This window comes from Balaenoptera borealis (genome assembly GCF_965194805.1).
Source record: "Balaenoptera borealis genome assembly, chromosome: 5".
NCBI lineage: Eukaryota > Metazoa > Chordata > Mammalia > Artiodactyla > Balaenopteridae > Balaenoptera > Balaenoptera borealis.
Genome location: NC_138862.1, coordinates 46,138,476 through 46,157,687, shown reverse-complemented (window position 1 = coordinate 46,157,687; position 19,212 = coordinate 46,138,476). Strand labels below are relative to the sequence as shown.

Genomic DNA, 19,212 nt, shown 5'->3' with positions numbered 1-19,212 from the left:
CCTGACAGCATTGCAACCCTTGTATGAAGTCCATGTGCCTTGGCAAGATGCAAGTTTATGGGGTGATGACAATTTGATATTGAATTTTATTCTTTCTGCTCTGTGCTGGTTGGTTTCCTCAGCATCCTCATTCACCTTTGCCAAGAGATTTTCTGTGTGAGGAACTTCTCTCAGTGTGCTCCCCTCCACTGACTCTAACCCTTGAAAAGAAGGGGTTGATGTACAAATCACATCCTTTCAAGTAGATGATGATGATGATAATAATAATAGCTAACATTTAATGAGTGTTTCTTATATATTGGCTTTGTGCTAACCATCCAACATATTATGTCTTTTAATTCTCAAAGTAACCCCAAGAGGTTGGTACTTTATCACCTTCGTTTTACGGAGGTGAAATAGGAGCAGATGGGAGAGTAACTTGACCAAGGCCCCACAGCTTAAGAGGAATCAGGATTTGCATCTGGAGCACCCTGACTCCAAAGGCTGTGCTCTCAACCAATCAATGATAGCTCTCCCCCAAGAGCTAGGATTTATTTTTCTTTCCTAGTCACTCGGGAGAGTGGGAGAGCATGAGGGAAGGTTCTTCTCTTCACAGTGTACTGGGAATAAGGTGCATTCTGGGCCCTAAATGTTATCACATGTTTCTTGTGACATTACTTTATCAATCTGGATAGATTGCTCTCTACCTGCTTCATTTCACAAAGGGGTGGGGCACCAACTTCCTGTTATTATGAGAACTGACACATGATATTTTACTTCAGAAACCTAACTGATCAAATTAATTTGTTTGCTATATATATGTGTGTGTGTATATGTGTATATATATATATGTGCAATTTTAATGTGATATATTCACACTCATTTAAGAAATTCTTATAATGAGTACTTATACACATCCAAAACATTATTTAATATTTTTTATACTTCTAGTGAGAGTATTTCACACTTTTCAGAGCATTTTTATATCCTCTTCTCAAACTGAACCCTCATATCAACTCCATGATGTAGGCCTTGCGGAGATGATTACCTCTGTTTTTAAACTGAAGCAGCAGAGTTTTAGTGACGTAAAGTGATCTGCCAAGAGATCCACAGCCAACAGAGCTGCAATCGCAGTTCAGATCTCCTGTAATGCTACTTCAGTCTTTTATTTCATATCCTTTGAGTCAAAGCTGTCATAGAAACTGATTTTGCTTCATTGCAGATGCTTTAGTTTCTTTTGTTGACAGCAAGGAAGTATGAGTCTCTGTCACGTACATACCCACAGTGACCGCTAGGCAGGCGTGAGAAAATCAGGAGCTTTTAGACGAGTATGCAGTAATCGGCATGTACGCATCACCTGGGATTTGTTAAGATTTTCGTTCAGTAGGTCTGGGGTGGGAGCTGAGGGTCTGCATTTCTAAGCCCCGGCTGTTGCCAATCCATAGCCACACCGTGAATAGCAATGATTAGATATAAGCTGTGAAGTGAAAGAGAGAAATGTGTGATGACGAGAAGAATTTTGTTCTTGCTTTATTTTGTTTTGTTTTGTTTTCATGTGGGGAGTGGTGAACCCAAGACAGAGGCACTGTAGTAATTTCGGCCGCCTCTACGGAGTCCTTTGACTCCTCACCTCCACCCACCCCACCACAAAACACATGTGCTCACACTACCTGCATGTTTTTTTCACTTGATCGGGTTGTTCACAATCTTCTGTGTACCCCAGAAGATATTCTTTTGAATTAATAAGCATTGTTCACTTTAAAAATTATGTTTTATTTTCAATTGTAGTAAAATATACATAACATAGAACTTGCCGTCTTAATTGTTTTTAAGTGTACAGTTTCATAGTATTAAGAGTATACACATTGCCATACAACCAATCTCCAGAAAGTGTTCACCTTGCAAGATTGAAACTCTGTACCCATTAAACGACTCCCCATTTCCCCCTCCTCCCAACCTCTGGAAACCACCATTCTATGCATTCTCCTTCAAAGGTGCAATTATCTCAAAGAAATGTCCTACTTGCCCTTCATATGTTTGTGGTACAAATGAAAGAGCATCAGAAGTGATGCCAAACCTAATATCCTAGCTCTGTGTGCCAGGCTGTCTCCTAAACCTCATTCTGCATTTGCAAAATAGTGGAATTTCTTCCCTATTACCTCACAGAGCTGTTGTGAAAATCAAATGATATAATAAACGCATTTAACATTTTTGCATACTATAAAGTGCTACACAAATGTTATGTTCTTATTGTGATTAGTGCCCAGAGCATATGCTCTGAAGGAGTAGCAGTTTTGATAGGGATAGTGGGGACAGGCTGTTTGAGATGAGAGATCTTTAAAGGGGTGGGATGCTCTGGTGAGATGCAGGGAAGAAAGATATGTCTGTAGGTTTGGGGGCTAATCAATGATACCTCTCCCCTCTGTATGTGAGTTGGGAAACCAGTTTGAGAGAGAGAGAGATGTAGGAGCCAGACTGATGGATGTGATAATGTTACCTTTGTTATTGGTAAAGCAGTTTGGAGAAATTGCCTTAGATCTGTGAGCAGGGTGTCCCACTAATATTTCATCGCTGTATTCAGTGTACTTACTCTCTTGGTCACTGGCGAAACTAGACAATTCAGGATTCCTCTGTGAGGACAGTCTCCTATACCTCATTGCAGAAAACGAACCTGGACACCAATGCAGATCCTAAAGTGACGCCAAAAGGGCTAAAACCACACGTGCCAGTTCCTTCTTCCAAACCCCTAGGGTAGAGTGATTGAGGGATGATGAGAAAGACCAGGAATGTTAGGCTATGGAGTTCCTCCCTATGAAATCATGAAGTTAAGCAAAGCTCATTTCCTCCCAACACCACCATCACCACCATCACACACCTGTCCCAACCACCCCCAGATACCAAGAGATGTGAGAATAGCAAGGTCCATGGAAAATTTGTCCCTAGCATTGACCATTGCCCAGAAAGGAGAAAGGAAGCTATTTTCTTTCTTATTCTTCATCCAAATGTTCTCCTAATTCTAGGACTTAGAACTCAGTCTAAAACCATCAGATCTATACTTTAGATATAATATGCCTTAGCTTTGTACTTATTTGTAAGCTGGAGTGAAAAATTAAAGACCAGTTCTAAAACTGTTTCTATTGGAACAACCAACTTACAAACTTGTGGACATTAGCAGCCTACAGTAAATTGTGCACTGCAAAGTTTAACCAATTTTATAGATCTAAATTATCATAATGGAGAAAGAAAATGGTACCATTGCTTTTCAAAGAAGATTATGTCTTTTTTAACATACTAATGACATTTTTGTTAAAAGTGTGGATGTCCAGTGGGATGACTCAGCAGTGTTCTGAGGGGCTAGCAAAACCAAGGAGACAGTACATAGTTATTCTATCCTCAGATCCAGAGTTGGATATATTATTAGTGTTATTATTGGCTATTGGTTAGTAATTCAGTCTCAATGTTGTTTCATGTTTATTTTACCCATTTTCATTTTACTATGAAAAGTTTCTACAACTAAAACTAAAAGGGACAACATAATTCGAGTATGGTCCCTGGTTAGTTTACTGACTGCACAAAATAGTCCTTATGTCTCTTGAATTCAGTAAAATATTAGGTTTTTGAGTCAGTATTGAACCAAATACATGTTTTGGCAGAATTTACTCTGCAGCCTCCAACTTGAACTATGAATACTTTCATCCAGTAGTAGCCTGTCCATATTTGTTCCTTTTTTAACTTCCCTAGAGATCAAAAAGAAATTTTGTTTTCTCAGAAAGCAATTAGTAACAGCTGCTTCCTAGACACAGCTCTGTATCAGGGAGAACCACTATCTCCCGCAGAGTAAAACCTTAAAGAAAAACAATGGTTTAGATTCAGTCAAGCAATGGAGCCAGAAAGCATTGATAACTCACTCCTTCAAAAAAATACACCAATTTCAAGTTGTTTAATTGAGCTATGTTAGTATCATTTAAAGGTACTTTTCAGCAAAAGTGGGAAGGCTTGGTCAATTTGCATTTTAAAAGGGCAGCTAAAATCATTCCCTATCTCCACCCCAAATTCAAGCAAAAATGGATCACCAGATGATATTGTTCTGTTTTGGGGCAAAAACCCCACACTGATTAGGCATGTTTTCTCTAAAGAGGAAAAATACATTGAAAAACAAGTCCAATTGGCTTATATTGCTCTTCTGATAAATCATATTCAATTTCAACTCACAGACTTAGGGCAAACAATTCATACTACTCAGAAACAAAGAGGAAAACTTGAAACAATGTTCCCTTTTGTGGAAAAAAACATTGAGTGTAACAGTCTGTCAGGCCTGGACTAAATTAGAAAACATTGACAATTATAGTTGTGATACATTTATTTGTATAATGCTCAAATATCTCTCTTTCTAAATCCCTATTAAAAATGGATGTCTAAGATGATGTTTTCCATTTATTATGAAAATGACTTTTAATCAGACACCAGAAGCAAAACCAGAATTCTATTCTTTAAAATAAGCAAACATTCTAGTATTTATTAAAACTATTTTTAAAATCTGATTGTTTAGATTTTTACTGTAATTCCAACTCCTAAAACCATATTCATGACTAACTAACAAAAGTCTTTTTGTCAGATTTCTGGAATGTACAGTATTGATGCAGCTCAAGCCATGGCCTTCGATGGTTGTTACCATGACAGTACAACTGACACGGACCAGACTTCCTTTTCTCTATACTCAGAAGAGGACTCCATGCAAGAAAGATGCACAGGCAACCTCAGCACAGATTCACCTCGGATAAAGAGAAGAAAATCGCTAGGAGGGCAGGTTGGTAGAATCATTCTGGAGAGCAACCATGTCATTGACACCTATTCAAGGATTTTATTTCCCATTGTGTACATTACATTTAATTTGTTTTACTGGAGTATTTACGTGTGAAGAGGAAATCCCAGTTGATAAAATTTGTTTTGGAGTCAGATTATGTTAAAAACAACAATAAAAACCACCAACTCTTAACAATAAATTGGATGGTACTAGACTACACTGGAGTCAGCCAGTCACTTCTCCTGGCCCAAATAAGATTTGAAAGTTAACTGATTCACATCTAGGAAAGAGTTTAAGGTCTTAGGAGAATTTGGCTCCATCAATGAGAGTCGGCATTCTGCTTGCCTCCCCCATGCCAGAAGCTGCCTTAAGGACACAGCCTTGCGATAGTAAGGGGTTACTGAGACATCTGGACTGTATACAGAGAGAGAGAGAAAGTGAGTCAGAGAGACAGACGGAGACAGAGAGCGCTGCCCAGATGCAGTCTTTATTGTTGGCTGATCATTTTTCTACAAGGAGCTGCAAATTAAATGGAGAACATGACTATATTTCAGAAGTCGTGTGGCTGACAGGGTCTTGGTGCTCCAGCCTGGTATCAGGCCTGAGCCTCTGAGGTGGGAGAGCCGAGTTCAGGACACTCGACCACAAGAGACCTCCCGGCCCCATGTAAAATCAACCAGTGGGAGCTCTCCCAGAGATCTCCATCTCAACGCTAAGACCCAGCTCCACTCAACGGCCAGCAAGCTCCAGTGTTGGATGCCCCATGCCAAACAACTAGCAAGACAGGAACACAACCCCACCCATTAGCAGAGAGGCTGCCTAAAATCATACTAAGTTCACAGACATCCCAAAACACAGAACCGGATGCAGCCCCACCTACCAGAACACAGGCACCAGTCCCCTCCACCAGGAAGCCTACACAACACACTGAACCAACCTTACCCACTGGGGGCAGACACCAAAAACAACGGGAACTACGAACCTGCAGCCTGTGAAAAGGAGACCCCAAACACAGAAATTAAGCAAAATGGGAAGACAGAGAAATATGCAGCAGATAAAGGAGCAAGGTAAAAACCCACCAGACCAAACAAATGAAGAGGAAATAGGCAGTCTACCTGAAAAAGAAGTCAGAGTAATGATAGTAAAGATGATCCAAAATCTTGGAAATAGAATGGAGAAAATACAAGAAAGTTTTAAAGAAGACCTAGAAGGACTAAAGAGCAAACAAACAATGATGAACAACACAATAAATGCAATTAAAAATTCTCTAGAAGGAATCAAAAACAGAATAACCGAGCCAGAAGAACGGATAAGTGACCTGGAAGATAAAATACTGGAAATAACTACTGCAGAGCAGAATAAAGAAAAAAAATGAAAAGAATTGAGGACAGTCTCAGGGACCTCTGGGACAACATTAATTGCACCAACATTCGAATTATAGGGGTCCTAGAAGAAGAAAAGAAAAAGAAAGGGTCTGAGAAAATATTTGAAGAGATTTTAGTTGAAAACTTCCCTAACATGGGAAAGGAAATAGTCGATCAAGTCCAGGAAATGCAGAAAGTCCCATATAGGATAAATCCAAGGAGAAACACGCCAAGACACATAATAATCAAACTATCAAAAATTAAATACAAAGAAAAAATATTAAAAGCAGCAAGGGAAAAGCAACAAATAATATACAAGAGAATCCTCATAAGGTTAACAACTGATCTTTCAGCAGAAACTCTACAAGCCAGAAGGGAGTGGCAGGAAATATTTAAAGTGATGAAAGGGAAAAACCTACAACCAAGATTACTCTACCCAGCAAGGATCTCATTCCGATTCAAAGAGAAATTAAAACCTTTACAGACAAGCAAAGGTTAAGAGAACTCAGCACCACCAAACCAGCTTTACAGCAAATGCTAAAGGAACTTCTCTAGGCAGGAAACACAAGAGAAAGAAAAGACCTACAAAAACAAACCCAAAACAATTAAGAAAATGGTAATAGGAACATATATATCGATAATTACCTTAAATGTAAATGGATTAAATGCTCCAACCAAAAGACACAGACTGGCTGAATGAATACAAAAACAAGACCCATATATATGCTGTCTACAAGAGACCCACTTCAGACCTAGGGACACATAGAGACTGAAAGTGAGGGGCTGGAAAAAGATATTCCATGCAAATGGAAATCAAAAGAAAGCTGGAATAGCAATTCTCATATCAGACAAAATAGACTTTAAAATAAAGACTGTTATAAGAGACAAAGAAGGATACTACATAACGATCAAGGGATCAATCCAAGAAGTAGATATAACAATTGTAAATATTTATGCACCCAGCATAGGAGCACCTCAATACGTAAGGCAAATGCTAACGGCCATAAAAGGAGAAATCGACAGTAACACAATAATATTAAGGGACTTTAACACCCCGCTTTCACCAATGGACAGATCATCCAAAATGAAAATAAATAAGGAAACACAAGGTTAAAATGATACATTAAGCAAGATGGAATTAATTGATATTTATAGGACATTCCATCCAAAAACAACAGAATACACTTTCTTCTCAAGTGCTCATTGAACATTCTCCAGGATAGATCATATCTTGGGTCATAAATCAAGCCCTGGTAAATTTAAGAAAATTGAAATCGTATCAAGTATCTTTCCCAACCACACCGCTATGAGACTAGATATCAATTACAGGAAAAAATCTGTGAAAAATACAAACATATGGAGGCTAAAGGATACGCTACTAAATAACCAAGAGATCACTGAAGAAATCAAAGAGGAAATCAAAAGCTACCTAGAAACAAATGACAATGAAGACACAATGACCTATGGGATGCAGCAAAAGCATTTCTAAGAGGGAAGTTTATAGCAATACAATCCTACCTCAAGAAACAAGAAACATCTCAAATAAACAATCTAACCTTACATCTAAAACAATTAGAGAAAGAAGAACAAAAAAAACTCCAAAGTTAGAAGAAGGAAAGAAATCATAAAGATCAGATCAGAAATAAGTGAAAAAGAAACAAAGGAAATGATAGCAAAGATCAATAAAACTAAAAGCTGGTTCTTTGAGAAGATAAACAAAATTGATAAACCACTAGCCAGACTAATAAAGAAAAAAAGGAGAAGACTCAAATCAAAGAATTAGAAATGAAAAAGCAGAAATAACAACTGACCCTGCAGAAATACAAAGAATCATGAGGGATTACTGCAAGCAACTCTATGCCAATAAAATGGACAACCTGGAAGAATTGGACAAATTCTTAGAAAAGCACAACCTTCCAAGGCTGAACCAGGAAGAAATAGAATATATAAACAGACCAATCACAAGCACTGAAATTAAAACTGTGATTAAAAATCTTCCAACCATCAAAAACCCAGGACCAGATGGCTTCACAGGTGAATTCTATCAAACATTTAGAGAAGAGCTAACACCTATCCTTCTCAAATTCTTCCAAAATATAGCAGAGGGAGGAACACTTCCAAACTCATTTGACGAGGCCAGCATCACCCTGATACCAAAACCAGACAAAGGTGTCACAAAAAAAGAAAACTACAAACCAATATCACTGATGAACATAGATGCAAAAATCCTCTACAAAATACTAGCAAACAGAATCCAAAAGCACATTAGAAGGATCATACACCATGATCAAGTGGGGTTTATCCCAGGAATGCAAGGATTCTTCAATATACTCAAATCAATCAATGTGATACACCACATTAACAAACTGAAGGATAAAAACCATTTGATCATCTCAGTAGATGCAGAAAAAGCTTTTGACAAAATTCAACACCCATTTATTATAAAAACCCTCCAGAAAGTAGTCATAGAGGGAACTTAACATAATAAAGGCCGTATATGACAAACCCACAGCCAACAGCATTCTCCATGGTAAAAAACTGAAACCATTTCTTCTAAAATCAGGAACAAGACAAGGGTGCCCACTCTCACCACTATTATTCAACATAGTTTTGGAAGTTGTAGCCACTACAATCAGAGAAGAAAAAGAAATAAAAGGAATCCAAATCGGAAAAGAAGAAGTAAAACTGTCACTGTTTGCAGATGACATGATACTATACATAGATAATCCTAAAGATGTTTCCAGAAAACTACTAGAGCTAATCAATGAATTTGGCAAAGAAGCATGATACAAAATTAATGCACAGAAATCTCTTGCATTCCTATACACTAATGATGAAAAATCTGTAAGAGAAATAAAGGAAACACTCCCATTTACCATTGCAAAAAAAGAAGAAAATACCTAGGAATAATTCTACCTAAGGAGAAAAAAGACCTGTATGCAGAAAACTATAAGACACTGATGAAAGAAATTAAAGATGATATAAACAGATGGAGAGATACACCATGTTCTTGGATTGGAAGAGTCAACATTGTGAAAATGACCATACTACCCAAAGCAATCTACAGATTCAATGCAATCCCTATCAAACTACCAATGGCATTTTTCACAGAACTAGAACAAAAAATTTCACAATTTGTATGGAAACTCAAAAGACCCCGAATAGCCAAAGCAATCTTGAGAAAGAAAAAAGGAGTTGGAGGAATCAGCTCCCGGACTTCAGACTATACTACAAAGCTACAGTAATCAAGACAGTATGGTCCTGGCACAAAAGCAGAAATATAGATCAATGGAACAGGATAGAAGGCCCAGAGATAAACCCACGCATATATGGTCACCTTATCTTTGATAAAGGAGGCAAGAATGTACAATGGAGAAAATACAGCCTCTTCAATAAGTGGTGCTGGGAAAACTGGACAGCTACATGTAAAAGAATGAAATTAGAACACTCCCTAACACCATACACAAAAATAAACTCAAAATGGATTAAAGACCTAAATGTAAGGCCAGACACTATAAAACTCTTAGAGGAAAACATAGGAAGAACACTTTATGATATAAATCACAGCAATATCCTTTTTGACCCATCTCCTAGAGAAATGGAAACAAAAACAAACAAATGGGACCTAATGAAACTTAAAATCTTTTGCACAGGAAAGGAAACCATAAACAAGATGAAAAGATAACCCTCAGAATGGGAGAAAGTATTTGCAAACGAAGCAACTGACAAAGGATTAATGTCCAAAATATACAAGCAGTGCATGCAGCTCAATATCAAAAAAACAAACAACCCAATCCAAAAATGGGCAGAAGATCTAAGCAGACATTTCTCCAAAGAAGATATACAGATTGCCAACAAACACATGAAATGGTGCTCAACATCACTAATCATTAGAGAAATGCAAATCAAAACTACAATATGGTATCACCTCACACCGGTCAGAGTGGCCATCGTCAAAAAATCTACAAACAATAAATGCTGGAGAGGGTGTTGGGAAAAGGGAACCCTCTTGCACTGTTGGTGGGAATATAAATTGATACAGCCACTATGGAGAACAGTATGGAGGTTCCTTAAAAAACTAAAAATAGAACTACCATACAACCCAGCAATCCCACTACTGGGCATATACCCTGAGAAAACCATAATTCAAAAAGAGTCACGTACCACAATGTTCACTGCAGCTCTATTTACAATAGCCAGGACATGGAAGCAACCTAAGTGTCCATCAACAGATGAATGGATAAAGAAGATGTGGCACACATATACAATGGAATATTACTCAGCCATAAAAAGAAACGAAATTGAGTTATTTGTAGTGAGGTGGATGGACCTAGAGTCTGTCATACAGAGTGAAGTAAGTCAGAAAGAGAAAAACAAATACCATATGCTAACACATATATATGGAATCTAAAAAAAAAAAAAGTGGTCATGAAGAACCTAGGGGCAGGACGGGAATATAGACGCAAACCTACTAGGGAATGGACTTGAGGACATGGGGAGGGGGAAGTGTAAGCTGGGACAAAGTGAGAGAGTAGCATTGACATATGTACACTACCAAATGTAAAATAAATAGCTAGTGGGAAGCTGCTACACAGCACAGGGAGATCAGCTCAGTGCTTTGTGATCACCTAGATGGGTGGGATAGGGAGAGTGGGAGGGAGGCTCACGAGGGAGGGGATATGGGGATATATGTATACATATAACTGATTCACTTTGTTATACAGCAGAAACTAACACAGCATTGTAAAGCAATTATACTCAAAGATATTTAAAAAAAAAAAAAAGAGTCACAGGCATGCATACTATGGAAAAACAGTTTCCATAGGGAAGGGCTTTGTAACTGCTTCATCTAGATTCTCCTTGCTTTCTAAATGTAAATTGTCTGCATTTAACTGAGGAATAAAGCTGGACTATCACAGTAATTCCAGGAGAGTCTGTTCCTTAGTGCTAGATTACCTAACAGTGCTGAATCCCTCTGAGGTAGAATATCAGCATCAAGGTGGCACCATGGTCACTCACACAGCTGAGATTCCCATGAAGAGCCTCCTTCTTCTATCTCCAATCAATTCTTTCATCTTATTTTACTATTAAGTTTCATATGTTATAGACACCAAAGGGGGACAAAAAATCTAAACATCACTCAGTCTTCCCATCCTAATGTTAAATTAATACATTAATCTTCAATAATAGCATCTTGTAGTTATAGCTTTCATAGCTTTTTGGAGGTATTTAATTAGTTATCTTTGTTCACCAAATGTTTATTGACCTCCTACATGTACTAGGTTTTTTATTAGGTGTTATGTACTAAAAAATGAATACAAAATGACATTCCTGCCATCAGTGAGTGCACAGCATAGTAGGAACAGTGAAATGGCAGCTACAATAAATAATAAATGTAATGGATGTTAAAATAGAGGTATATACACTACACTACCTGGGTTCTGAAAAGGGGATATCAAAAGAAGGGAAAAAACATCCATGAAGGGATGTGGACTCTCAATTTAAAAGCAACTGAAGATGCTTCCAGACTTGGTATTGAGTGAAAAAATTGAATGAAATTTATGTATCCCGTAGCAATCTTTAGTAACTTTGGTTGAACCAAGTAAATCAGGTCAAGTGGGTATTAAATAAATGTTTGGTAAGTAGAAAAACCTCCAATGATCAGCATTCATTTTGTAGATTGACAGTTTGCATGCTTTTGTGTTGAGTATTTGTGAAAAAGATTCCATTTACAGATAAGTTCTTGATAGGAAGTATGAAATATTTCCCATCCTATTTTGATTTCTGGGATTGAATTAAGGGAAATAAATTAAACGGTGTATTACTTTCAGTGTCTTGCCATTTATTTTACCATAAAGTGAACTAAAATGATTTGAATTATTTCATGCCAGGTGAAGAGACAAATAACGTCCTGCTTGTTTACCAATAACATTGGTTTCGGTTCTCTATTGTGAATAACATACTGTTCTAGAAACTTATTTTCCTCTTGGGTGCAAAAGATTTAAAGGCAAATTCTTTCTCTATTATGACTTCCCTCATGGGCAGGCTAATTCTGGGATACTTCATTCTATTTTCTTAATACAACTTTTTCAGTTCTTTCAAAACTTTCCAAGGATTATATTTTTCTAGGAAACTGTCCAAAATTGAGCTAATATAATTTATTTTAAAACTTTCTCTGTTTAATTGGAAAAACCATAAATATAATTTATAAGTATTCATTTAATAGTTTTTAAGCTTGACTTAAAGGGGGTAAAATTTTCTAGGATTATATTTTCAAAATCTAGAACAGATTAATATCCTATGTGGTTCTTTGGGAATTTGTAGCTATTATTTAAGCAAAATACTACAGTTGGATTAACATTTCTACTTCTGATATACTCTGTATATAATCGATGCAAAAAAAAAAAAAAGACAAATCTGCAAATGAACAGAATAAATCTGCACAATTCCCTTCTTCTGAGTCTCCGGTTTTTCAGACATTGCTTTCTTTCTTCCATTTGATCTATAACGTTCAGGACAGCTAACACTTCCGTTGGGCATATTCATTGCACAATTTTAAATGCATCATTGTATACATTTGGCAATCTAGCCCAGAAAAATGGCTCTCTATCACAGGACACATACACTTGGCATTCCTCTTGAGGGGCATTAATGCACAATTGTTGGCCAAGCAAACGTAACTTTTGTTAATGTCTAGAAACACAGTCATTGCATTCTTCAGTAATAAATGTCTAAAATATATTTACTGCTCAAGAGCATTAATTAGAGCGTTCACAATAAGCTCCTAGGATTTTAGCTCACTTTCTTCACAAATCGGTGGCTTGTTGAAGATGGTGAGGACAGAACTGTTCCTGTGAGCTTTGTTTCTGCTGGGGAGCAACAACGTTCCTGGTTTGCTTCTTATTTCATGAAGAATGAAATCACAGCTACCTGGGAAATCTGTGAGTGACAGACAGCATATAATAGTTATCTCATTGTGATTTTCACTTCATTTACTGATTACAATCTGGAACAGACTGTGTGTGATTGTTCACTGAGGGATAAGCTTGGATAAAATGTGAAGATTTCAGAAAATAGGTTGCTCTCCAAGATTAAGAAAGAGCCAGCCAGCTCTATAAACTGCCTAAATATAGAAATGGGCTATTTTATCAGGACTGCTCTGAAAAACCTATGAAAAGATATATTTTAACTTAAGTTTATTGTTTTTGTTCTGATTACAAAAGAAATACAATTTCATTATAAAAATTAAAAATACCAGTTGGCAAAAAAAAAAAACAACACTCAAATAGTTCACATTTTAATGAATATTCTTAGAGTTTTTCTATGCATAACATATATTTTTCTAATGAAATCATTTTGTATATATCTTCATTTATTAATGTAAACCCTTATGTCATACCAAACACTGCTGGGGATACAGTAACTGAAGATGAACACCCCCTGACTTATTGAACATATATTCTACTTGAAAATGTGTCTAAACTGTACCATTTGTAGCCAGATTTTCCTCCTTGGACCATAAACAATATTTTTTTCAATTTGTTTATTTTTTTTCCATAGACAACTATGCCATTTTTTCCTGCAAACTAATTTTTATACGTGCAGAGCAGCCCACTGAATGAGTGCACCGTGGTTTACTTAACCCATCTCCTCCTGTGGGACATTTGTTTTATTTCCCATTGTGTGCCGTTATAATGGGTTGCAGTTAGTAACATAAAGAATATTTAGAAGTGAAATTATTTTAGAAACAAATGAAATTTCTAGCCCTATCCAAATTTCAGCATTTATTGTCTTTATAAGAATCCCTATTTGCTACTAGAATCTGCCATGTCAGACTCACCTATTTGTCCAGAAGCTCTGGAGTATTGATTACTGTAACTAAAGGAACTTTTTAATTTTTAGTTCATTTTCCCCCCAAAGCAGAGCCTTCATATATGTATATATATGAATATATATCCACTGGCATTCCTTTTATATAAAAGATGTTTCAGCATTGTATAAAATGCTTATATTAAAGCAGTCCTATTTGTTGAAATCCTGCTTCCTTGCATGACGGTTATCCCCACCACAAACCATCTTTGTAAGTAGAAGAATAACTGAGATTGTAAATAGTTGCATATGAGTTGCTACAAAATCATAATTTATGGTTACATTGTCTTAATCCTTGCAGGTGGGTTAGTTTTAATGTGTAAGGTCTCATTTTATTTTGTACCACTCATAAGCCTGTTCAAATCACACACATGCACACACATATATATACATACAATTTTTTAACATGAAGATTAATGAGGAAAATAATTATATCTAATTCTGTTACCATACTGAAGGTCAAAATTCCAATGAAATTAAGTAACATCCTTAAAGAAGCAAGAGAAAGCGGTGGTAAGGAAATTGCTATTTCAACTACAATTCTATACCTGGTGCTACTGTTATTTCCTGGCAGGGCCTTAGGCAAAGCAGTCAGTGTTACACTCCAACTACCTCATTTGTGAATGGAGGCATCCACTCTTCCCTTGTAAACATCGTTTTAAAACACTCGATCAAATTTAAAGTCCTGCCTAATTTCAAAGTCATATCACTTTCCAACTGCAATTTGACTTCCCAAGATTTAATGAAGAACTTGAACACTTTTTTTTTTCCTCTTGTAAAGAAGTTATGGGGCTTCCCTCGTGGCACAGTGGTTAAGAATCTGCCTACCATTGCAGGGGACATGGGTTCGAGCCCTGGTCCGGGAAGATCCCACATACCGTGGAGCAACTAAGCCTGTGTGCCACAACTACTGAGCCTGCGCTCTAGAGCCCACGAGCCTAGAGCCCGGTGCTCCGCAACAAGAGAAGCCACCGCAATGAGAAGTCTGCGCACCGCAAGGAAGAGTAGCCCCCGCTCGCCGCAACTAGAGAAAGCCCACGCGCAGCAACGAAGACCCAACACAGCCAAAAATAAATTAAATTAAATTAAAAAAAGAAGTTATGAAAGACAAAATGCATGGGATAATTAAGGAGATGATTTTTTCAGCCTATTGCAACAGGAAGGATGTTCATAATTAGGAACATCTCAAAGTAAAGGAAGGGGACTGAGAAACCCGAAGAGGTAGATTAAACATGGGAGTCAGATCCACTGAGGAAGGGTAGTGGTGGGTCTTATCTCAGAATATATGAGAGCAAAATGGCCATTTCTCAGAAAACAAAATGGTGGGGGGATTTTTCAACCTTTGCTGTGCTTTCCATGAACACTGGGGCTTCAGAAAAAGTTCAACATTGTCAGTTGTTCTTCCATTTTAATCCACTGCTGAATCATAATGCTTTTTGGTCAATGATGGGGCCAAGTGACGACAGATTTCACGGTCATTGGGAAAAATTACCATAGTTTTCTTTTCAATATATAGATACTTAATTTGTTGTAGGAAAAACTGAACTATGTTTTATTATCAGTTAGGTCATATGAAGGATGAACTATTACTTTTAAACCTAGGATCAATATAATTCATTATAGAAACTTATTTATACAAGAACGCTTCAAAGGCTTTCTACAAAATTGTGCTGCTAGTTGATCACTTCTTGCCTTAGGCAATCAAAAGTATCAATAGATGAAGTTACAGTGTCATTACCAACTACTTTTAAAGCTAGTGTGAAGTAATAAGACTTTCTGAGGTTTGATGTACAAGACTGTGTCCTTTAAAAGTGACATATAAGTTCTAATATTTCCAAGCAGACTATTTGAACAAGGCATCCGAAGGATGGATATGTTGCACCCATATTCGTTTCTTCTCTTACTTCTTCAGAGAACATTAATGCAGGTGTTTCAAGCATTTTGCACTGTAAAGAAGTGTTATAAACATAAACCCACTCATCAAATACATTTTTAGAGCTATCACACCACCCCAAAATAGCTTAAAATATCTTTTGTTAATTAGGTTGTACCTTGGATGAGGTCATATTTAAATTAAATGGCGAATCAAGGTGAAAGGAGGCTCACTTGGGACCTGATAAACAGCTTTTAAATAAATACGCAATTCAGGTAGACAGAAAAGAAAGAGAAAGCTTTGTGAAAATGAGCTCAAATAATTTAATACGACTTATAAAGATAATAGGAATTTAAAGTAGGAGAGAAAAATAAGGCAAAGGAAAAGACCAAGGTGGTAGCTAAAAATGTGATGGAGCCACAAAACAAACTCCTTAAAGTCCCATATATCTTGAAGAAAGATTTGGATTTGAATGTAGAATTAATTACTTTGATTATTTTGGATAATATCCTGGTCTAGATTAATGCAATCAGACGACTATTGCTCATTTGTACAAAAGATGGTGTGTCTTTGGGCAATCAGAGCAATTAAATTGCATGTTGGTCACTAAGTAATCAATATGCCATCTTGACACAAATAACCCATTTCAAATTACTCTCTCATGACCTTATCACTTATCCCTTTTATGCAGTGAATTTACTGGTGGAGAATTTCCAGTGAGTTCTACTTGGTTACCCATTTATCATATTTCTTCCTGAACCATAGTTTTACGTGAAACAGTTGGAACTTGTTGGAGGTACAGGTAGAAAATGGCTGTATTTTTCATCAATTATTGTCAAACATGCTTTATTAGCTATTCCTTCTCTGCCCCTTGCTGACTTCTCAGGTGAATCCCATTGCTTTTTGGATACTTTGAATTATCAATCAATCAACAAGCACATACATACATACAAAATACTCACTTTGATAACAATGATAATAATTTTCAGTTATAATGCCTAGACTGATTCAAGTCTGTTTTCCCTTCTCCCAGCTCAGGCCTGCACCCTGAACTGAGGAAACGGCCCAAGGAAGAACGTAGAGTCTACTCTTTAATACACACCTCTCTCCCACCCTCCTCCATTCCACCAGGTTTAGGGGCAACGAATGGATGGGGAGGATTAGGGAAAGAGTTGGCAGATCTTCTACTGAAATGACATGGATTTTAGCTTAGTTTGCTGATGTCCTCTGGTTGGCAGGTCGGGTCTGCTTCCTGGGCGTGCAGTCAGTGCCCTCACACAGGGCCTCACCCTTGGAGTTTAATGCTCTGCAGTTGCTGTCTTATAGTTGTTAATAATGTCATCTGAATTTGTTTTTCAAGTGAAGTCTTTTGTGCAGTTCTGCCTCCCTCCCTGTGAGATGGGTTCTGGACCTCGCTTTCCTGGCCCCCTCTCCCTGCCCCGCCCGAAGCCCACGGCTGCCCTCTGCCCCTGTCCGAAGCCTCACAGATGCAGGGTGGGTTGGGTCGGGGGGCACATCCCACACCCTGTAACCGCCCTGGGCAGGTAGCACCTTGGTGTGTTTGGAAGGTGACTGGACTAGAGCAAGGCTCTCACTACCCCAACCCAGGTGAGGAGTGTTCCCTGGGTGGAAGGTTGCAATCTCCTGAGCTTTGCTGGTTTGCTGTGGATTGGGGCCATGACCAGTGCCTCAGGGATTGGTTTCTCTGCCCCTGGCCAGGGCACAGCAGTGCTGGACCAGAGTTTAGCAGGTGGGGGACCTCGACAGCCTGTGGGGCAGGTGCTCCTGGGCATACATGGGTCCAAGTGGCACTGAAGGGCCCTCCAGTGCTCCTGAATGTCTGCACTCACCTTTCAAGTATTCCTATGCTCCCTAGAGCGTGACACTAAATAGCAAATTGAAAACACCGCCATCATAGTGAAGAGAGAGGCTGCAAAAGAAAGGAACCATTTTATACCTTAGAACCTTTAATGACACTTTTCCCCTACCTTTGGAACAAGGAGCTCCACGTTTACATTTCACACTGAGGCCCACCAATTATGTAGCTGGCCTTGATAACGGGTGTTCAAATGTTGAAGCTTTCAAGGGATGCAGGTGAAGGTTCTTTTGGAGGTCTACACACTAGGCTGCATTAAAATTAAACTTGAGATCTCTGACTGACCTCCTGCGGCCCCATACCTCCTTTCCTGTCCATGCCAGTGGACCCCACTGCTTCCTAATGCTTGGCCTTCATCACCTGCTACGTCACTCTCTTTGGCACGGTACCTCCCGATGGACCAAGCCCAAGTATTGATACTTTCCTCAGCACCCCCTCCACCCAGAGGATACTCAAGGGTCCTTGGCAAGACAAAGGGTGATAGAGCAGTTTCCTCATGCTGCCTTTAGGCCTCAGAGTGCCGCCCCCTTCAGGATCCTCCCGGCAAGAAGCAGCCACTTGTGTCTGTCCACAAACCCTCCCCCAGCTCCCACAGCCATGTCTCAGGGATCCAAGAACTTTGTAACTACACCGGGCTCTTCTTTGATAGCAGCCCCAGGACAGACCAACAGGTTCACAGCTCAGCAAGCAGCAGGTCAGGTACTCCTCTGCAGATGCCCCCAGTCTCTCTGCTGGGCTCTGGAGTCCCTGTCACTTGGCTTGGGGGAGGAAGAGAAATGCTACAGCAATCTCCACTAGTCTGATGATCTTCTATTCCCATATATTCCCTACTGCCACAGATTGCCCTTCAATTTCCAGTCTTCTCTTTACATACTCTGAATGTGGGTGATGGTCATGGAACCTATTTTAGTGAGTCCTATAGGGCAATGTTGAGCACCTCCTCTGGAGAAGTGCAGAATGTAACTGCAGCATAGTGTGAGGTTAAAAGCTGGGTAGGGGTTACTACTAACACAGTAGTTCCCCACAGAGAAATTACGGAGGGGCTAGAGACATTTTAGGCTGTCACAAATTGGGTGCGGGCGCTACTGGCATCTAATGGGTAGACGCTGGGGATGCTGCTACAATGCATAGGTCAGCCCCATACAAGAAAGAATTATTGGCCCCAAATGTCAGTAATGCCCAGGTTAAGAAAGCCTGCTCTAAAGCCAGACTGACTAGATTAAAATCTTGGTTCTACCTCTTAGAAGGTTCTTAGGTTCTACCTCTACCTTTTTTTTTTTTTTTAAAACATCTTTATTGGAGTATAATTACTTTACAGTGTTGTTAATTTCTGCTGTATAACAAAGTGAATCAGCTATATGCATATATATAACCCCATATCCCCTGCCTCTTGCATATCCCTCCCACCCTCCCTATCCCACCCCTCTAGGTGGTTGCAAAGCACCCA

The 19,212-nt window shown here is 38.5% G+C and overlaps 1 protein-coding gene across 5 annotated transcripts in view; it reads left to right on the top strand.

The window, feature by feature from the left end:
• The window catches only part of GABRR3 (gamma-aminobutyric acid type A receptor subunit rho3), a 394,852-nt gene extending 375,640 nt beyond the window's left edge, over positions 1-19,212 (top strand). For all 5 annotated transcript variants that reach the window (XM_082392131.1, XM_082392132.1, XM_082392133.1 and 2 more), the window contains one exon: positions 4,595-19,212. In XM_082392131.1, the coding sequence (XP_082248257.1) occupies positions 4,595-4,897 (303 nt within the window). In that variant the 3' untranslated portion in view covers positions 4,898-19,212. The remainder of the gene's footprint in view (positions 1-4,594) is intronic.